Raw genomic sequence first — 19,935 nt, forward strand, 5'->3', positions numbered from 1 at the left:
TACCTGAGAGCTTCAGGCCTCGTTCTCCGACCTGCGTCTCGTATCCGTGAGGCATTCTGAGAATGGCATCATGGATTCCTGCAAGTCTGGCCACCCGGTACACGTCCTCTGCTGTGGCGTTGATGTTTCCGTACAGCAGATTGTAAAATATGGTATTGTGGAAAAGCACAGCATCCTGAAATTATATTTACATTTGATTTCTCAGTAGATGCTTTTAAAACCAACAAGGCATAAAAATAAGTTTCATGAATTTATTTATTTTTCCACAGCCTCAAATTAACTCTGATTATGGTTCCCATGGTACTTTACTTATAAAAAAGAAACTAGTTTCTAATAAAGATTTCTAAAAAAAAAAAAAAAAAAAAGGAAAAAGGACAATTTTCGCTGTTGCATTTGTTTTTTAAGGAGGTGATAATCTGATAGTTCTTAAGCTGTTTATACTTCCAGTAATGCCTAGTAATGCTTGAGAATGACACTCACGGATGTTATTCCGTGCTGTAGACTAGAGCTGCATGATTAATCGTTAAAAGATCCCGATCCCGATCCAAAGACCCATGCGATCTTATTCCTAAATGACAACGATTCGCCTGTCTATTAAACCTTTGACAAGTCCAATCATAGCGAACATTCAAATCTGCGTTCACGCTGTCACTGAACCAGAGAAAGCAGTTGTCATGCATGAAACTTCACAAACAGTCTTTCGACAACTCAGAATCAGTATTTCCGTGTTACAAATGTTGAAATTATATCAGAAGTTCTGAGATAAAAGTTTATAGTGTCTACAGTAGCGATCAAAATAGAGCAAATCACCTTTTGAAAGTTAATTGACACTTCAAATGAATAAGATTGTATCGATTACATCGTTATGCCAAAAGGTGGCGACAAGTGACTTGCATTTATTTGCCTTGAATCATTATTTCAAGAGATTAATTTAAAGGCGCTGATTCATCCAGTAAATGAAACAAGTGAAGGATTTATGAGCAAGTCATTGAATTATTCATTCAAACCGATTTCTTTTTTAAACATCTTAACTGAAGCAATAAACATTGTCAGAACCTCTAGTACATTCAGAGCCGCCTTAACCTAATGTTAGGCCCCGGGGCTGAGAGGTTTTGTAGGCCCCCCATCCCCTCGATTTATAGAGTCTCATTTTAAAAAAAGTGTAATATCTAGGTAATCTACATCACAAAATGCATATTTAATTTATTTCGAGACCTACAACAGTGAGTTTTTTTTAGGGATGTCCCGATCCGATCATGTGATCGGAAATCGGGCCGATCACGTGTTTTCAGACTCGATCGGAATCGGACTTTACCTCCCGATCAGGACTCGGATGGGATATGTATATATATTCTCATTATTTTTTAACACATCTATAGTTATGCGGTGGCACAGAGTTACGCCGGTTTCACACTGCACGCGAGCAGAGCGTAAGCAGCGCAGGAGCAGTGCGTATGGTGAGCAGGAGCAGGACACGCGCGTTTTGCTTTCACACTGGCAGCGTTTGTCACGCGCGGCTGAACCGCGGCGTGTGTACAGACAGAGTAGTCTATAATGGATAAGTTGGCATTGCTTTCTTTCGTTTTCAAATACATTTAAGAGAAAAGACTTGTCAAGAAGCTTATTTTATTAATAATTTCATTTATATAACTTTTGGTTCATCTTTGTTTTTATTGTTCTGGCAACAAGTTTGTTTTTGGACATTTGTTTTCTTTTTAAATTGCTGTTGGTCATTTGATTGACTGTTTAAAACACAATAGATATCATCAATGCACTTTTTGGATAAAACTGCGGTGTATTTTGGCCATGATCAATGCATTGATTGATTGTCACTTTAATTCAGCGTAAGCGGCGCAGCAAAAATAGACTCGGCGCCGAAACGATCGCGGCACTGCTGCTCTGCTCCTGTTAAGCGCTGCCGTGCCGCCTCTGCGTGCGGTGTGAATGCTCTAATCTGTTAACATGGGCGGCGAAAAATCCCATGTTAAAATACTCTGCTAACGCGTGCAGTGTGAAACCGGCGTAAGAGTTAGGAGTGCTGTTCCTAAAAGCACATTACTGGCTTTGCAAACACTGTGGCACTTTTATATTTTATTTGTTTACATGCCTGCCGGGTATTTTAAGTTGAGGTGCTATTTGTTTATATATTAGACTTTTTTTATATTTACTGTTGCACTAAAGTCCAAAAGTGAAGAATTTATGTTATTTATGACTTGATTGTTCAAGCTACCTCACAGAAGTGCTCTGTTTGTTAACAGAGTTGTTGAATGTTAAAATAAGGTGAATTAAATAAAAAATAAGGAACATCCTGGATCTGTTTTTTCGCTCTTCTTTATTCTTTTTTTATGTATTATAGAAGTATCGGATCGGGACTCGGTATCGGTAGATACTCAAAATCAAATGACTCGGAGGCAAAAAAACCTGATCGGGACATCCCTAGTTTTTTTATATTGTTTTCAATTTTAATATTGTTATTAACATATCACTGAGCACATAAACACAAGACACTTTATTTAACAACCACACACAGCAACTAAATTTCAACTTTATGCAAATGAGAAGCGATTTTCGCGAGCGACAACCAATAGGAAAGAAGCCTTTCAGTGGAGCTCAGCTCCCGTCACCGTCTCGAGTGCAGTGCAGGCAAGACAGAAGAGTTCGAGGGCGATTTCAATGTTCTATATGATTTACTGTAACTAACCACAAACATAGATATAATAAAATGATGCATGGAAAAGAAACTGTCGACAGTCTCAGTGAGTTTATGCTGGATTTAGCGCGTAAATCATTTTGTTTACAAATTAGACGCTTTGCAGTTGTTATATACATGTTAAAGATTTTATTTTGGATGTGTTCATTGTGATTATATTGGCTGGGTTTATAAAATTGAAAGGATCATTGCTTGGTACATTTGCAAACAAAGCTTGTCTATTTCTAAATGTAATCGCGTGCATCGCTGATGATACTGTCCGTGTGTTGAAAACAACTTAGATTAAACACACTCGCAACAGACACACCCCAAAGCGGAGACGTTACAGCGTTGCCAGCGGCACTGAGCGGACTTTTGCCGCTGTAGTGGACACGCACCGTAACGCCTCAGTCGCGCCGCGGGACCTCTAGACGTGGGACCTCTAGACGTGCGTAAACGCGTCTTTGCATTGACTTAACATTGAAATCACTCGCGCCAGACGCTCTATTCGCGTTTGGTGTGAACGCACCATAACAATAACATTAGAGCGACAACACTACCAACGCCCACAAGCGACTAGCGACATACAGCGACAAAATCTGACAAGTTAAAACAATATGACCTATTCAGCTCATCATGAACCTGAACATGGGAGGCCCCTGAACTTGGGAGGCCCCTGGGCTTCAGCCCAGGTAAGCCCGTGCATTAATGCGGCCTTGAGTACATTATTTGTTTAGTTGTGTGTTGAATCTTGTGAGAATCATGATCTGTATGTGAAACAAAAAAAAAAAAGTGATTCTCAGTTCATCCAGAATCATGCAGCTCTACTGTAGACAGCGAATCAGCTTTCTTGCCGCTAAAAACAAACATTTTGGAGGGAACATTTACACAACGACGCAAACTTTTGAAATCGGGCTTCAAAGCCATTATCGATTTTAGTCGCTTTTCCGAAACCTTGTGAACGGTGATCGTTTTGACAACGTTGTCGTCTGTATAGACATGTGCCGGTATTCGGTAATGCGATAAATCGCGGTAATGAATATGCACGATATTGTTATCGCGGGCACTTCAAAATACCGTGAAAAATAATAGATCCGAATTTAGATTTTTAGAACGCGCATTATAGCTTATTTTCCATCAACCGCTTAAACAAACTGCGCGAAACACGTGCGCACTCTGATGTAAACAATCGCCACGTGTATAAGCATGCGGCCGGTGCGCACTTCTAGTCTAATGTAAACAGTCCTCACATGGAGAAGCAGCATGGCGGAAGGAGGAACGCCGCCACCTACAGTCTATGGCCGCCGCCGATCTATCCGGATCCATCCCGCTTCTAAAAGCAGAGCTGCCAACTCGACGCATTCAGCGCGAGACTCCTCACACGCTCACGCCACACATCCGTTTTCTCACACAGAGAAAAATCGCGGAGCAAAGAGGACACGAAGACCGTCAAACAAGACATAGCAGGTTACTTTTGATATGAAACAGGAGAACAATTGTGTCACAGAACGTTACATTTAAACTATTTAATGACCAGCAGCATGTTAGATGACTAAAACATATAGATAAAGAGGAGTATTTTGCTGAATATGTGCACTGCACTTTTTTACATATTTATTATATTTTTACTTGTGTCATTACATAATTGTTATTATAATGAAAACTGCATTATATTTGATTTAATTAGTTATTTGTAACCTTTAATAATACCAGCTGATAGGGCTCTATATGGTTACATGGCATTATGTGAGATATTTTTTTTCATGAGAAAAAAATAACATGTGGGCTATCTACTGTAGCCTTCCTAATATTTATCCAAAATAAGTCAATATTGAATCAAGATTTAAATCAAATCCCAAGTATTGAATTGAAATCGTTAAATTTGTGTTAAGGAATACAAACAGTAGCCTACCAGTCATTGTACCATGTAATCATTGTAACATGTTGTCACTAAACTTAATAAAATTCAGTTTAGTTACCAAATGTTTTGACAATCACAATTACACCTTGTGATGCAAGTTTTATTTTATTTTTTACATCCCCCCCCAAATCCATCTGTTTCTCATGTGCAATTAAAATACCGTGATAATACCGTATACCGTGATAAAAGATCACTCAATTAATCGCAGCATGAAAATGTGATACCGGCACATGCCTACGTCTGTACACGGAAAAAAAAAAGCTAAGAAAAAAACCCCCAATGTTTTTAGTACATAGTCGTCTAAACATAGCCTAAATATAAATGGAATCGATACATAAAATGCTTAATATTTAAGGTCAATGAGAAACAGCGAGTGCTTCTTTGCCATCACAGCTGTTTATCTGCAGTGAAAGCACAAGTCTATCTGGGTTCACAAAACCATTCAGGTTTGAAAGCATTCAGTCGGCATGCCAAATACCCCCGTATGTACACAGAGACAAATCATGAACTATAGGAAAGTTGCTGACCGCTAAAATAACCGACACTACAGGATGTTGTGACGGATCATGTGCGCTTCAATGACTTCACTCCATATTGGTTGACGTTGCAGAGTCGCTCTTCATTTGCATAAAGTTAAACACATCTCAACTTTGCCACGTCGTTGGACACGCCTGTATCCTGTCGCCGGAAATCTTCAGCTCTCCATTAAAATGAGTGTGATCATGTGGCTTTATGGCTGGCGGTGTGAACGGCGAACCCTCACCTGCGGTATGACCCCCACAGCTTTCCTCAAGCTCTCCAAACTAACATCACGAATGTTTTGGCCTGCGATGTAGATGTTGCCCTGCTGTGGCTCGTAGAAACGAAAGAGCAATCTGACAATTGTGCTCTTCCTGGAAAAAATTAAAAACATTCTTAAAGCACGGTCTCAACTGTGACCAACATAAACACACTTTGCACGAACTCCGTACAAAACAGGACTTTTCAATTGTTCTGTTGTTTTAAAGGCTCAGCGAAGTTTATATCAGCTATTGGCAAAGAGTTTTAAATGCATTACATTTTTAACAACTTAAAATATAAAAAACTGTGAAAATGCATCGTAGTCTGTGAAAACTGTCCGTTTCAAACTTCGGTTCACCCCTGAACAGAGAAGAGCTCTGCCTTGTACATAGTACATCTGAGCTTTAAATGTTGGTTGGCATTTGCTGATAAACTTATAAACCCACAAATTAAAATGTGCTTAATTTTTCTCTCAAAACTTTGGTAACAGGGTTAAGCTCGTCAAATGCTGATGACAACTGTGTGTAAAGCAAATGGTATGAGATTATATACTTTGACTTCCTGCCATGCTTTAAAAAGTGTTGAAATTATGAAATTTCAATCATATCACAGTTTTAAACGGCAATAATCAAACTTATCTAATAGTTCTCATAACTCTTGCCTTCACTGTTGTATTTCTAAGAAATAGGGCTCCAATTTGTACCCTATTGTGCCAAGATCAGAAGTTCAGTGAAAGCTGAAGGTAATATAACGCAAGTAAATCTTCCCAGGAGCACTTACCCAGATCCACTGCCACCAACAATGGCCACCTTTTTCCCTGCAGGGACTTCAAACGAAACCCCGTCAAGCACCTTTTGTCCCTCCAAGTACTCAAAATACACATCCTCAAACCTGATGGTGGCTTCCTGGGGAGCAATGAGCAGCGGCGGGGCCATTTCTTTCTCCTTCAGGACACAGAGGTTAAAAAAAAGAAAGAAAACACATTTAGCAGTCTAAAGTGTACATTTTGAGGCTTGAAACAAAGGAGTTTCTTCTCAAACGGGTTTCGACGACAATCGATTGTAATGGCGTCGTCTAAAACAATAGATCTCGGCACATTTACTCTTGAATTCTACACACAGATACGTTAGAGAAATCAAATTAGGGTCTTGCAATAATGGCTTGATGGGCAGTGCTGTCATGCGGTGAAAACCATTACTGATCGCGGCGAACAATCAGACAGATTTTATACACGGTAATTACAGGCTGCATTCGAAATTAGCCAAACGAAGAATGAGATTCATCAACCTCCCCCACTAACGCCATGAAAGACAGGAAACACTCAAATGTTTTCAAAATCAAAACAAATACTAGGACGAACGACATGCTTTAGAGCTCCAAATTGTAATATTCAAATATAAAAGAAAGCTCTTGTCGTGGTATTTTAAAAAGCTCTGACATTTTAGGACGGCTAAAGTGAATAATACAGCACCATTCACAGGGTATTCCTTTCACATTAAAATAACCCAGTAAAGCAGTGAAGGCCTAGCACACCTTTATTTTCGTGTCCACGTTGAGCAGCGTGAAGAGCGTGTTCATGTCGATGAGGGCCTGTCTGGTCTCTCGGTACACGGTGCCCAGGAAGTTGAGTGGCAGCGAGAGCTGGAAGAGCAGCCCGTTCACCATCACTAGATCTCCCACAGTCATGGTCCCTACAGCAGAAAGAAGCCAGAGTACCTATGACACCCTGTTTACACAAACACTTTCACACCTGCTTTAATAGAGGGTATGCACTGACGTCACTTTCCCGACGGATCTGAGCGGCAGAAGAGCTGCTGTGTGACTGCGTTTAACAGGGGAAACTGAGTAAATCAAATGATTATCAGTTTAAACTAAAGGTTGGACTCGTTATAAGTGTTCCTTACAACTTACCAAAGATCCAGTGATCCATGGATATTGACATGCATCCAGGAATCCTGTTTCCTGACATTTATATGTGCCTGGTTTCGACGCCGGGGAAATACATAAAGCAACTTTGCCAGTGAACGCTTTATATAAATATAATATTTGTAGGTCGAAATCCATGTGATCACTTATATCAATGCTATATATTATCCAGCCTTAAAACTTGTATAGTTTTTTGTCAGTGTTTATTTAAAAATATCCAATTATGCAGAATATACTATGGTACATATTTAATTGATGAGTTGTCAATAAAATATATAGGGTATGATTTTACCCCTAAATTGAGCATATTGACACAAAAAAACTGCAAATTCACGTTTCTCTGCCTGGATCCAGTTGTTTCTGTGAATTGCAGCGATTCATTCGCTTCTCTGTTCTGAAGCTTTCAGCAGTCTGTAAAAATATACCTCAGATTTCTTGTAAAATCTAGTTGTACAGTCAATCTCAAAGCTCTTTCCCGATTTAGATGTGTTTTTGGCGGCATTTACGCTGAAAACCAATGCTGTCGCTCAGTCTTTTTGCCACTCAGTGTGTGTAACCGCAGTCACTCCGGCCGACGGTGACGTCACACGCATTCCCTCTATTGGTTGGATTGGGAACATTCAGCTCTTATTTTATCATTGTACAAGTGCATGTTGATGAAGCACTACAAAAAAAGCTATCCGGTTCTAGAATTTGAACCCATTAAGGTAAAAGACTTCAGTACAGCCCTAAAGCTATTTTGTGTATCTAGTGATGGAAATGTGACATCACTGATTTTCACCTGCCATTATGCCTTTGCTTGCCAGCACCATAATCGCGGTGAGGCCGACGGTGAAGATGGCGCTCTGACCGAAGTTCAGCAAGGCCAGAGTAGAGGTCGTCTTCAGAGAGGACGACTCGTACACCTTCAGGAAACCATCATACCGCTCAGACTCATACTTCTCATTGTTGAAATACTGAAAGAGAGAGAAACAGAGAAAGACCTTGAGAAAAGAGCACAAAGAACTGCTAAAGCTACTAAAGAAAGGTCATGACAATGACCTGTTTGAACACGAGTCAAATAAAACGCATTCTGTAAGAGCAAATCCGTCGTTTTGAATTTTACTTGATATTTTAGAACTAATTGGAATCACATACAATGAATACAATGCCAGTATGCAGTGACATCGAATGGTAATAACCATGGCATTTTGGCATTTATCATGCATAACCATAGTATATGATTACATTCATATACTATGACATTTTCATGCCAAGGTACTAAAAGAAACATGAGATAATCATTTTTATTCAACAAAACCAATAAACCCTTTTAAGTGTCATCATCTAAGCAGTTCTCAGGCCTCTGGGATGTGAACTGAAGCGTGTAACAGCACCCATGCCACATGCTGCTGATGCCTCAATCACATATCCAGATGTCATTAAAGCTACAATTGCATCTCTCCAAATATCAGCAGCTGAGTAAACCACAGGCTAATGCCTTCACAGGCTCGGAGATGAGGCCGAGTGGCTCAAACATCTGACTCTTCAGCGGGGAGAGTGACGGAGTGCAGACAGATGCAGAGAGCGTGTGGCTCTGAAATACAAGTGCGCCACGATTAATTAGCTCTGAAATGTGGCGAACGGAGGAGTGGCGATAAACAGAGACTGTTGTTTATGTGGAGGACAGAGACAGGATTATGAAGAGCACCAGAGCAAACAAGATTAAAAAAAACTGAGCACTGCTTTTCTCTCCCAACACATTTATATACGGGCACACATCTGGCCAAACGATAAAGCTTCTAGAGGTCGACCGATTTATCGATTGCTGAAAGAATCTGTTATCGGTAAACGTTATACCGATAGTTTTTCCGGGTTGTGTCCATTACTGTGCGCTGTCATTATACAGTACGAGAGCCAAAGCCAAGAGAGCCAGCTTTAGAGGCCAAACAAAAACTGTCACTGACACCTCGTGGAGTTTGTTTTGACCCGCATCTTCAGTTTAGATCCGGATTTAAAACAGACAATGAAACCGTGTGTATACAGAACACCACAGTACATGCTTTCATATGATTATAAAGTAATTCATTTATTGACTGGATGTTGCATTAGTAGAGAAAGAACAGCAGTATGTTTCGATCGAGGCTGAGGGGACGCTAACATTTAGCCTAGTTAAAACCAGACCATTCTCAGTAGTAACTGAGTTATGGTCTGGCAAAGCTTCATTAATAACTCATTTCCAAAGGGGCGTCACCAACGGACATCACTCAAATGTCTCTGGGCGCAATTGGATAGACCTAAAACCAATCAGAGCGATCGTCATCGTGTAAAGCCATATGCTGCGTCCCAATTCGCCTAAGTTACACTACGCCATAAAAGTATGTACTCTCTTTTTGTGAAGAAAAGGTATTTACTTTTGAATGTGTAGCAAAAAAGTAGGCAAGCTGTGGGACACACTACTTCGTCATCTTTATCGGACGGATCTGTCGCGTGCGTCCTGTCACGTAAACTGCCCTGTCAATCATCTTGTCACAGTTAAAATCCTCTATTAAATCTAATTTAATTTCCTACCGTTTCGGAGTGAAATGTAGTAGCATGTTCATCTGCCAGTGGGTCTTTCATGGAGACTGTCCTCATGTGTTTGCAATTTGAATATAATAATGCATTTAAAAGTTGATGCGCTTCACCAACGGACGTCGCTCAAATACCTCTGGGCGCAACTGGATAGACCTAAAACCAATCAGAGCGATCGTCATCGTGTAAAGCCCGCCCCAACGTTTCTGATTGGTGCCGCGATTTCGACGGATTAGAAATGGGCTTGAATGAGCTCTTTGCCAGACTACTTGCAGAGCAAATCCAAATTTGCCGGAAGTTGTCTGGGTTTTCCCAGGCTAGCTAACATTAGTACCTCGAGCAGTTAAACAGTGGGATCTGCTTGCATTAGTTTATATCCAGCTGGTAATTTTAATGCATTCCTTTGCAAGCAAAGTTGCATATTTAAAGCTAATTGACATGTTCAAAAGCTGACAGAAACAAACGAATTGGAAATGCATCTGATTTCAGTTCTTTTTTTTTATCGTCACTGTAATACATATTTTGACTAGATAATCATCAAGTGTTCTAACACAGAAGCAAATAAAGTGTGAAAGTATACATACAATGTCTATTTTCAATGCTATGGCCTTTGTGTAGATATTTAAAGATGATCTTTAAGCATGACTGTTTGGATTTATATGAAATGGTATGACACTTTATAATAAGAGTCCCTCTGTAACATTAAGCTTAATAAATGCTGTTGAAATATTTCTCATTGACATAACATTTACGAACGCATTTAAAATTTTTAAAGTTGTATCTGTTAGCATTAATGCACTATGAACAAATGTGAATGAATAATCGGTTACCGGTTGACCTCTACATAATATATCAATTTCACTCAAATGATTCATTTAAAAACTACTGTGTGTGTGTAGCTCGAAGACGTAGAGCTTGATTTTCATCAAAACTAAAATACACAAAGTAACTGTTAAAGTTGTGTCTAAAATGTAAATTACCGAATACTAACTACTAGCTTATTGAATGTTATATAATAGCAATGTCACACACTTGTGCTTTTAGTTGGAATATTAGCACAGCATATGGTATATATAAAAAAAAAAAAAAAAAAATCTCTCTCTACTGTGGTGTTAAGGAGATAGATGGTGCATCTTGTTAGCATTACGCCGATAATCTCAGCGCCTTTATGAAATCATAACGGACAGCTCTCCTGGACTGCCATGACATTCAGAACATTTCATTACAGCTCATCAAACTCAGCTAAGACTCCTGTGCCAATTATCAGAGCAAGCGAAAAGCAGGATTGTTTCGCAAGTGTGTCCTCTTTAAAGACGTGCAATAGTGCTGTCAGAAAGAGTGTTTAGAGAGAAACAGACAGATATAGGTGCTGGTGTAACGGATTTGGAGTGGGTGGAGATCTCATTATGCATGCACACTGGCTTAAAGTGACATTAAATCCACATGCACTGACGGCAATGACAGAAAACAAAGCTTGGCACAAAATATCTCTGCTCTTGAACACAACAGACTGAGATGAAGGGCAGAAGATCTGAGGGGTGAGACAGAAACAGAGCACAACAGCTGTTAGGAAATAAGATACTTGTATGTCAAGGTCTTGAAGTATTCCTGACACAACACCTTTCACTGATTACAACATATTATACGACTGCATAATTCACTTATTAATTCAAATGTGTCTAACTGAACAACATTGCATGTGGAAACTTAAGTGACATTAATTTGCAGTACAATACAAAATGTATAAATATGATTATGAAGAGATACACTACCGTTCAAAAGTTTGGGGTCAGTAAGATTTTTTAATGTTTTTAAAAGAAGTCTCTTCTGCTCACCAAGGCTGCATTTATTTGATAAAAAAACTATAAAAAAAAAACTGTAATATTGTGAAATATTATGACAATTTAAAATTACTGTTTTAAACTGTAATTTATTCCTGTGATCAAAGCTGAATTTTCAGCATCATTACTCCAGTCTTCAGTGTCACATGATCCTCCAGAAATCATTCTAATATGATGATCTGATGCTCAAGAAACATTCATTATTATTATCAATGTTGAACACAGTTGTGTACAATTTTTTTTCAAAATTCTTTGATGAATAGAAAGTTCAAAAGAACAGCATTTATTTAAAATTGAATATTTTCTAACATTATAAATGTCTTTACTGTAACTTTTGATCAGTTTAACTCATCCTTGATTAATAAAAGTATTGATTTATTTCATTTCTTTCCCCTAAAAATAAAATTCTTACTGACCCCAAACTTTTGAAGGGTAGTGTTTAATGTTACAAAAGCTTTAGATTTCAGATAAACGCTGTTCTTTTGAACTTTCTATTCATCATAGCATCATGAAATTAAAATGTAAATAACCGTTTTCAACATTGATAATAATCAAATGTTTCTTGAGCATCAAATCATCATATTAGAATGATTTCTGAAGGATCATGTGACACTGAAGACTGGAGTAATGATGCTGAAAATTCAGCTTTGATCACAGGGATAAATGACACTTTATTGTATATTCACATAGAAAACATATATGATCATAATGAATAATGAAATAATGTTTTACTGGTTTAGATACAAACCAATAATGCAAAAAACAACAAAAACAAAAACACCTTTTTTTAAAACAGGTTATTTCCCAGAAGTGACATCAACAAATAATTATCTGTGTGTCTTCCAAAAATCTTGTCGCAAATGATCAAGCCGCTGCTGAGAGCTGCAAACCTGTTATTTGTAAACTTTTTCCATTTGTTAAAATAGAACATAATTATTATTTTTTTATTACATTTTAATTGTAAAAATTGCTGTAATTTAAAGGGATAGTTCACCTAAAAGTACAATTCTGTCATCATTTACTCGCCCTCATGCCTTTTGTTCCTTTTCGGAATAGAAATTAAATGAAAATATTTTTAATATTATCAAAATTTTCAGTCTATCCACTGAAAGTCAAGGCAATCCGCATTTTCAAGCTTCAAAACGTTCAAAAGACATTGTAAAAGTAATCCATGTTAATTGGTGACTGTTTGAGACTGACAACCACATTTACTTAAAGGTATGATTCTCAAAAAGACCTTAGTGACAATAGTGTCTGAATCGAGGAACCGAAGTCAAGTCTGTGTTCTATTCGTGACTATCACATGGATCACATTATTGAAGACATCCATAAAACTGGAAAGTCTGATCATGAAACGACACAAGAGTCCAATCAAGGTGCATGTTCATCAGTCAAATCTTAATTAAGAGCAGCTTTTATCTCGGAGTTAGGGATGCATGATCAATCGTGCTTTAATCGTGATCATTTCTGCTTCTCGATTCATCAAAAATAACCGTTGCAATATTTTCCCCGCTGATTATTTGTTTTGAAAATGTTTTCCAATTTAGACATTTCCATTATATTGGATTGGGAAGAAGCCTCCACTATCGTTCCTGCTTGGGGTTGCCAGATGTCAAGAGATTAAATCCCCCAAATGGGGATTTTCACATAAATGGATACATTTACTGCCGTGTTTTACTTAATCTTCTCAATCTGGCAATCATGCACACGCGCTCTCTCTGCGCTGCAAAAAAAAGCTCTAATGATCCGATAACATGTTTAGCGATGTTCATTGTGAAATTCTGCTCGATTGAAAGTGTTATAGGAGTCTTCACGAGGCCGCGTGTGCGAGTTTCTGCTACTAAATGTGCGAGCGAACCTTCTCTGACGAACTGTTATAAATCCAAACATCAATCTCGACCAAATTGTTAGCGATCATGGTTAATTAATAAATGCAGTCTGTGCAATCTCTGTGCTTCAATACAAAGTACAAATGAACAACTTAGAATTAATATTGGGAATTTAATTTTACATGTTTTAGCTTTTGAGAGAAGCTTCTTAAGGTTTTACCAGTTTGCATAATGTAAAGCAGTTGAAAACTACATAGCCGTCATCGGCTTGCAGTGTTTAGCCATTTCAAAGATGAAAATGACTAAAAGAAATAAAAAGACGACAAGTATTGTTCTGTATAAATTTGCATTTGTGGAGCGATCTGAATCTGTGGTCTGTCTCATTTGAAACTCTCTATATATATATATATATATATATATGTGTGTGTGTGGCCTGTGCGCAACTCCAGTAGAGAGACTGCCTGAATATGAAACCTTTGAATGACACAAACGGCTCATATCGTCTTCTCTGCAAGCAAACGAAACCACACATGAAGACCCACAACACACTTATGTGCCTCTCTAATACTGTATGACATGGCAGACAATTAGTGATCCAGCAAAACGCAATCCCTATCATGTTTTTTGCTAGAAAACAAGCAAACAAATAAAAAAACAAAGTTGACTTTACTCAGGCGTGTCACAAATGTTGCAGTGACAATGCAGATTATGATGTGACCCACCTTAACGGTCTCATAATTGAGGAGAGAGTCGATTGCAGCATTTCCAGCCTCATTATCAGCCTTATTCATCTGGATCCTGAACTGCGTCCTGATCAAAGACAAACGAGTGATTAGTACAACAGTTTGTTAATGTAACAAACAACGGCTGCTATTTGACAGACACATACAGTACCTCCATTGTGTGAACGCGACTGTGAATGCGCTGTACGCTGAGAGGGTCCCGAGAGTGACCAGAGCAAACTGACCCCCGCATTTATAATACTGCAAAGAAACAGCTGTGGGTTATTAAAAAAAAAGAGCAACATGTGTTTATATACGACACACATCGAGTCTCTAGAGAGCAGCTACATTCATCTTCATAATCTGCACTTTTACCCTTTATTTTCACCATCTAATGGAGAGTTACAAATGGAGGTGAGCTGTTAGAGCCAGTGTTTCTGGCATCACTGAAATATTTGGCGCTAATCAACCTGTGGATGTGAATATCAGGCACATCAGCACATGTGGGACACCACTATACAAGATTATCACGGGTCCTGGCGTTAATACCTCCTGTGACCGTATTTCAATGAAACTTTGGATGATCGGTGTCATGTCTCCTTATGTGCTCATCTGGTTCTCAAATGATCTTTTCATTGAAGAGGAAGATTATCAATGAATAAATAACTTGCATTTCATTCTATCCCTTACACAAAGCTATCATTTGACTTCAGGAGATTAGAAAAACAGAGCTGGACTTCCGGGCTCGGGAACACTAGCATTAATGATGTGTTATACTCAAGAGTGTCACACTACTGATGAAGTCTCATATTAGCCTGGGGAACCAGGAATGATTTTTATTCTATATATTCACTGTGATTTAATACATGGTCTGGTGAATGTCAACAAAAACAGTCATTTCCAGTACTAATTTAGTACAGGAATATCCAGTGAAAATAAAGACAGCGCATTTCATCATAAAAACTGTATTTGACTATCTATAGTTGTAGTGTGCTTGTTAACACAGACTCAGAGTGTTTTAGGTCACATACATAACATTGTCCTGCTGATTATCTCTAACAAAAACAACATCTCAGTTTTAAAGACTCCAAGCTTTATACACTAAACTGCAACAACTGAAGGAAAATTAAATTGATAAATTTCATGCATTAGTATTAAAGTGACAGCAGCCTAATATTCCTGCTGCCATCAGTGTCATTAAAAGAAAATCACTCCCTCATCTTGACTGAATAACTGCTGTAACTTTAATAAGGATTAATCTATATTTTATTTATAAAAAGGAAACTATGCAGGGTTATTTTACATTTTATTTCAATTTCTGAACTTTGTTTAGTTATATTTATTTGTGCTATTGCTAATTTGCTTATTTGTCCTTGTATACTTGACTTTTTGAAATTGATATGAGTTAGTCTAGTTATACTTAATTGTTCTTTAAGCTGCTGTTTTTTGTTCATAGTATTCAGCTGCAACAATGTTTTGCAAAAAGACAGAATACATGTTTGATATCTATGGCTGACTTTTTTTTCTTCTTTTTTTTACCATATTGTAATCGAAACTGGGAATTGATAAGAATCGGAATCGATAAGCAGAATTGGAATTGAAATTGCTCAATTTCAAACAATACCCCAACCCTAGGTAGACAAGTCCCTTTTAGTCATGCGTCAATTATATTGGACCTCCAAAAAAGTTTTGGTCAAAAATGAAAATTAATTTCCAGCTGAATATTTTCAGCCCAGTTAAAGGGGAGATTTGGTGCTCTTCATTTTGTCCAAGACTCAAAGAACAGACTTTATCTGTGGTAGAACTGTGGTTTTATATGAAGATTTCATTTGGACTTACCAAAATGCTGCTGACTAGTATCATTTCAAAGAGCGTAGGCCCCAGGTTAAAGACCAGAGCACTGAGCACAAAGCTAATTCCTCGAGTGCCGCGGTCAATAGCTTTGGACAGCGCTCCGGTCTGCCTGCTCAGGTGGAAGCCCAGATCCAGGTTATGAAGATGGAGAAACACGTTCTTAGCTATCCTCCTGATGGAGCTCTGAGCCACTTTCCCAAACACTGCGTTCCTCAGCTCATTGAAGAGAGCCGCTCCGGCACGGGAGACACCGTCTGAAAACACACACACACTTTCAATTAAATACTGCCGACAGAATGAAAACTTAAAAGTACAGAAAGGAAAAACAGCATTAAGTGTGTGCCAGTTAATTTACGTAGTTGCTGGATAAACAGAGGGAGTCACTGCGTGAGGCAGAGACGACTGCCTCTAATAAATCCTAATATATTGGAGGCAGTCGTGGCACTCTTAAGCCCGTTAATGACAAATATGAAGAGCCTAACATTGCATGCATGCATGTTAACAAGCTTCACAGTCATAGACAACAGTGCACTTCTTCACTCAAGAGCCTCGTTAAACCAGCCAACATCCCGTCACATATGGGTGCAGTTTAAACACTTCTTGACCCATTAGTATATCTGACTCACTGTATAGTAGGGCTGTGCGATATGAAAAAAAAAGAAAGAAAAAAAACAATCATGTTTTTTGGACCATATTGCAATGTCAATTTTAATCACGATTTTGAAACATTATTTCTCTAGACCTGCGAAATGTTTTTAACTGCAAATTTAAACGGGTTCTGTGTGAATGACCTACTCTGTTTCGCCAGAGTACATAATCTCTCCTGTATCCTGAATGTTCCACGGATTTTTTTTTTTGTTGGCATCAAGTCCTTATCCTGGCCTGAATCCCTTCCCTGTTTCTGAGCTTTCTTCCATGTTGAACCCGCTCGGTTCTGTCCTCTACGGTTTAGAAATAGAGCATGGTCACATCGTGATTTTATTTGATCTTTTATCGATTAATCACATTGCCCTACTGTAAAGCAGCTTTCCAACATTAACACAGTATAGATAATAAGTGCCTGATATCATTTCAAACTAAATTAAGGAACGAACAAAGCTCATTTGGAGTTGTGATGATGGTTCAAATCAGCTCCTCATTGCAAACTTTCCGAAAAACGTTGCGCCAGCATTTAAACGCCTCTGAACTGACATTGGTCCATGACGACTGCGTAATAGGTAGTGGTGTTGTAGTGACTTGGGATGTGGGCATACTGTAAACTTAACCACTTATTTTAAGGTATTTAAGGCCCTGTTTACACCAGGTATTAAGATGCGTTTTGGTCGATCGAATCACAAGTAGACGAGGGAACCAAATTCCCGTTTACACCTGGTGTTTTAATCTATCTCTTTCTTTTATGGCTGTTTTCATATGCGTTTTTGACTACCTCTGGAAGTGATCGAAAGTGGACAAGCTTTAGATCCCATTTACACCTGTATTTAGCGTCGTCCACTTATGATCCGATCGACCAAAACTCATCTTAATACCAGGTGGAAAAGGTCTTTGTTAAGCTGTTGGCTGTTAAAGGTGCTATATGTTTTTGTTTGTTTTTACTGTACTAAAGCATAAAATACAATAATAGGAAGAAGCGAAAGCAAACAGCAGGCAGAGGATTCTGCCTTTTTTTCCAAAGCCTTTCGCAAATGGCCACAATAGCAGTGTTTCCATTACAGATTTGCGCAAATCTTTTGTCATATTTTCTAAATGTCGATATAAAAAATATTACGAAATGACGGCGTTTCCATTAACCGATGTTATACGACTGAAACTTATTTTTTTCCTCTCGCGATAAGTCATTCCAAACATCATGGCGACGGATGTTGGTAGGTTTACATATATCGCAGTCACTGCACTGGCCATTATTGTTAATGGAAGGAGACGTAGGCGTGTTATACAAGCATTAATGGTAAGGAAAGACCCTTATACTGGGGAGAGGCACATATGAGGTGTTTCTGGGTGTTTCTCCCTCATATCTGCTTCGAGGTCTTGATGATGTTGTTAAGAATCCAGTATTCCTGTAATACTTTTGTCTTTTATGAGTTTAATGAAGAACTCTGTCTCGTCTTCTGTCCAAACAAACAGCGCCATCTTTAAAGAACGATCGACGTTTATGTATGTCAGGTGACCTGTAAATGCGCAAAAACTGTTTCAGTTGCAGTTTTGCAAAATATTCCTTTTTCGACTGCCTGAAAAACCACCTCATGCGAGCGTAAAACTCTTTTGGGAGTTTTTGCGAAATTGAAACGTGTTTACATTGGGCGTATTTGCAATTCGTAATTTCAATTTGCGTAATTTGAAGGGTAATGGAAACGTGGCTAATGACTTGTCCAAAATGACTACACGAGTTAAAACACGAACACACTGGAGGGCTGCGTTATAGTTGAAGTTGTAATTATAAATTAAATTGTGATTCTTGAAATTGAAGAACTTTACAAAACTGACAGTTCTTTAGGTGTAATACTGTAACACTGCTCCAAAGCAATCTGTATTATATAAAGCCCAATATAAATAAACATGACATGAATGGTGTGTGGAATTGCAGAGCTGTTGCAAACATCGCTGTGATCAGATGCTTTCTTAACTGTAGGAAAGCACACATCGCATATTTACATGCTCATCTAAACGTCGCTCACAGCTGTGCTGGAACGTTTGCATACATTTTACTGTTACTTCCTTATTTTGTAATAGCTCACGCTTATTATGGATGCGTCAAGATGGTTGACTAGTCATCCAACAACCTACTAGTCGATCAGTGAGGTTAACTTATCAGTTGATTTAGATGCATGTAAAAAAGAATTTAGACATATAAAGCTGTGTAATTACACAAGGCTGGTTTATAATCATTAATTAGTTCATTTTTAAAAAATGATGTTAGAACTCAGATTTCAAGGGTCAAAAATGAACTTGACCTGAACATCCGATTAAGGTTTTATTTGCTTGTGGCATTCAAAACCACTCTTAGTGCATCACACTCCCAGCTTCAGGATGAATAGTGCCTCGAATACAATATCAATCAACACAAATTCTGCACAGATAATCTGTGCCTTGCAGCGCAACACAAATCACACAAGCAGCAGCACGGAGAATAATGGTCTGTGTGCACAGGACCTAATGGCTCTCATTAAAACACACAGTTATGGGAAGACAGTGAATTTTCATTTTAAGACACAATGACTTGCTAAGTGTTTAGTTACCATTAGTCATCATCTTCGTTTATCTTTATTTAAACATGCACTTGGGCTCCATTCAGTGGCACACACTGACAACATCAACAGAAGCAAACTCTGACTTGGGCGATGTGTAAAAAAATAAGATACTCGTCTTAAAAAAAAATAAAAAAAAAATTTGATTATATCATCTACCCAAGCCCTGCCCCCTCCCCCGCTGGAGACAACACACACCGTAAACACACATCATGTTGAGTTTGGCTGCACTTTATCTAATGATAGCCTGCGATTCGTTTAGTATAATTTAATAATTGAAACGTCAAAGGTTTTACTTTGGTTAGTTTGAGCTTTTAGGTTAGTTTTGCTGTTATGTTAGTAATTTAATTGAATTAATTTAATAGTAATTTCACTGTTCTTATCGAATTTGTGTTTGAAATGAATTTCGTTTCGTGAAGAGAACTGTTGAATCCAATTGAACAGAACAGAATCCAATTTGGTGATTGTAAGAATGATAAATGCATGTTGATGTCACATAGCAATTTGCCTATTTTTTTTCATAAGGTCTGATGTTTTCTCTTTCTTTTTGGCAGTATCGCCTTAGTAGACACATTTCA

The 19,935-nt window shown here is 38.2% G+C and overlaps 1 protein-coding gene across 1 annotated transcript in view; it reads right to left on the reverse strand.

Annotated features, from left to right (window-relative positions):
* abcb7 (ATP-binding cassette, sub-family B (MDR/TAP), member 7) overlaps window positions 1-19,935 on the reverse strand; it is a 39,583-nt gene that overhangs the window by 7,946 nt on the left and 11,702 nt on the right. Inside the window, exons 6-13 of the mRNA XM_082178322.1 lie at window positions 16,101-16,369; window positions 14,434-14,522; window positions 14,262-14,349; window positions 8,098-8,272; window positions 6,924-7,081; window positions 6,171-6,334; window positions 5,374-5,503; window positions 4-175 (exon numbers count right to left, since the gene is read on the reverse strand). Of these exons, the coding sequence (XP_082034448.1) occupies window positions 4-175; window positions 5,374-5,503; window positions 6,171-6,334; window positions 6,924-7,081; window positions 8,098-8,272; window positions 14,262-14,349; window positions 14,434-14,522; window positions 16,101-16,369 (1,245 nt within the window). The remainder of the gene's footprint in view (window positions 1-3; window positions 176-5,373; window positions 5,504-6,170; window positions 6,335-6,923; window positions 7,082-8,097; window positions 8,273-14,261; window positions 14,350-14,433; window positions 14,523-16,100; window positions 16,370-19,935) is intronic.

This window comes from Leuciscus leuciscus, assembly GCF_965113295.1.
Source record: "Leuciscus leuciscus genome assembly, chromosome: 8".
NCBI classification, from domain to species: Eukaryota; Metazoa; Chordata; class Actinopteri; order Cypriniformes; family Leuciscidae; genus Leuciscus; species Leuciscus leuciscus.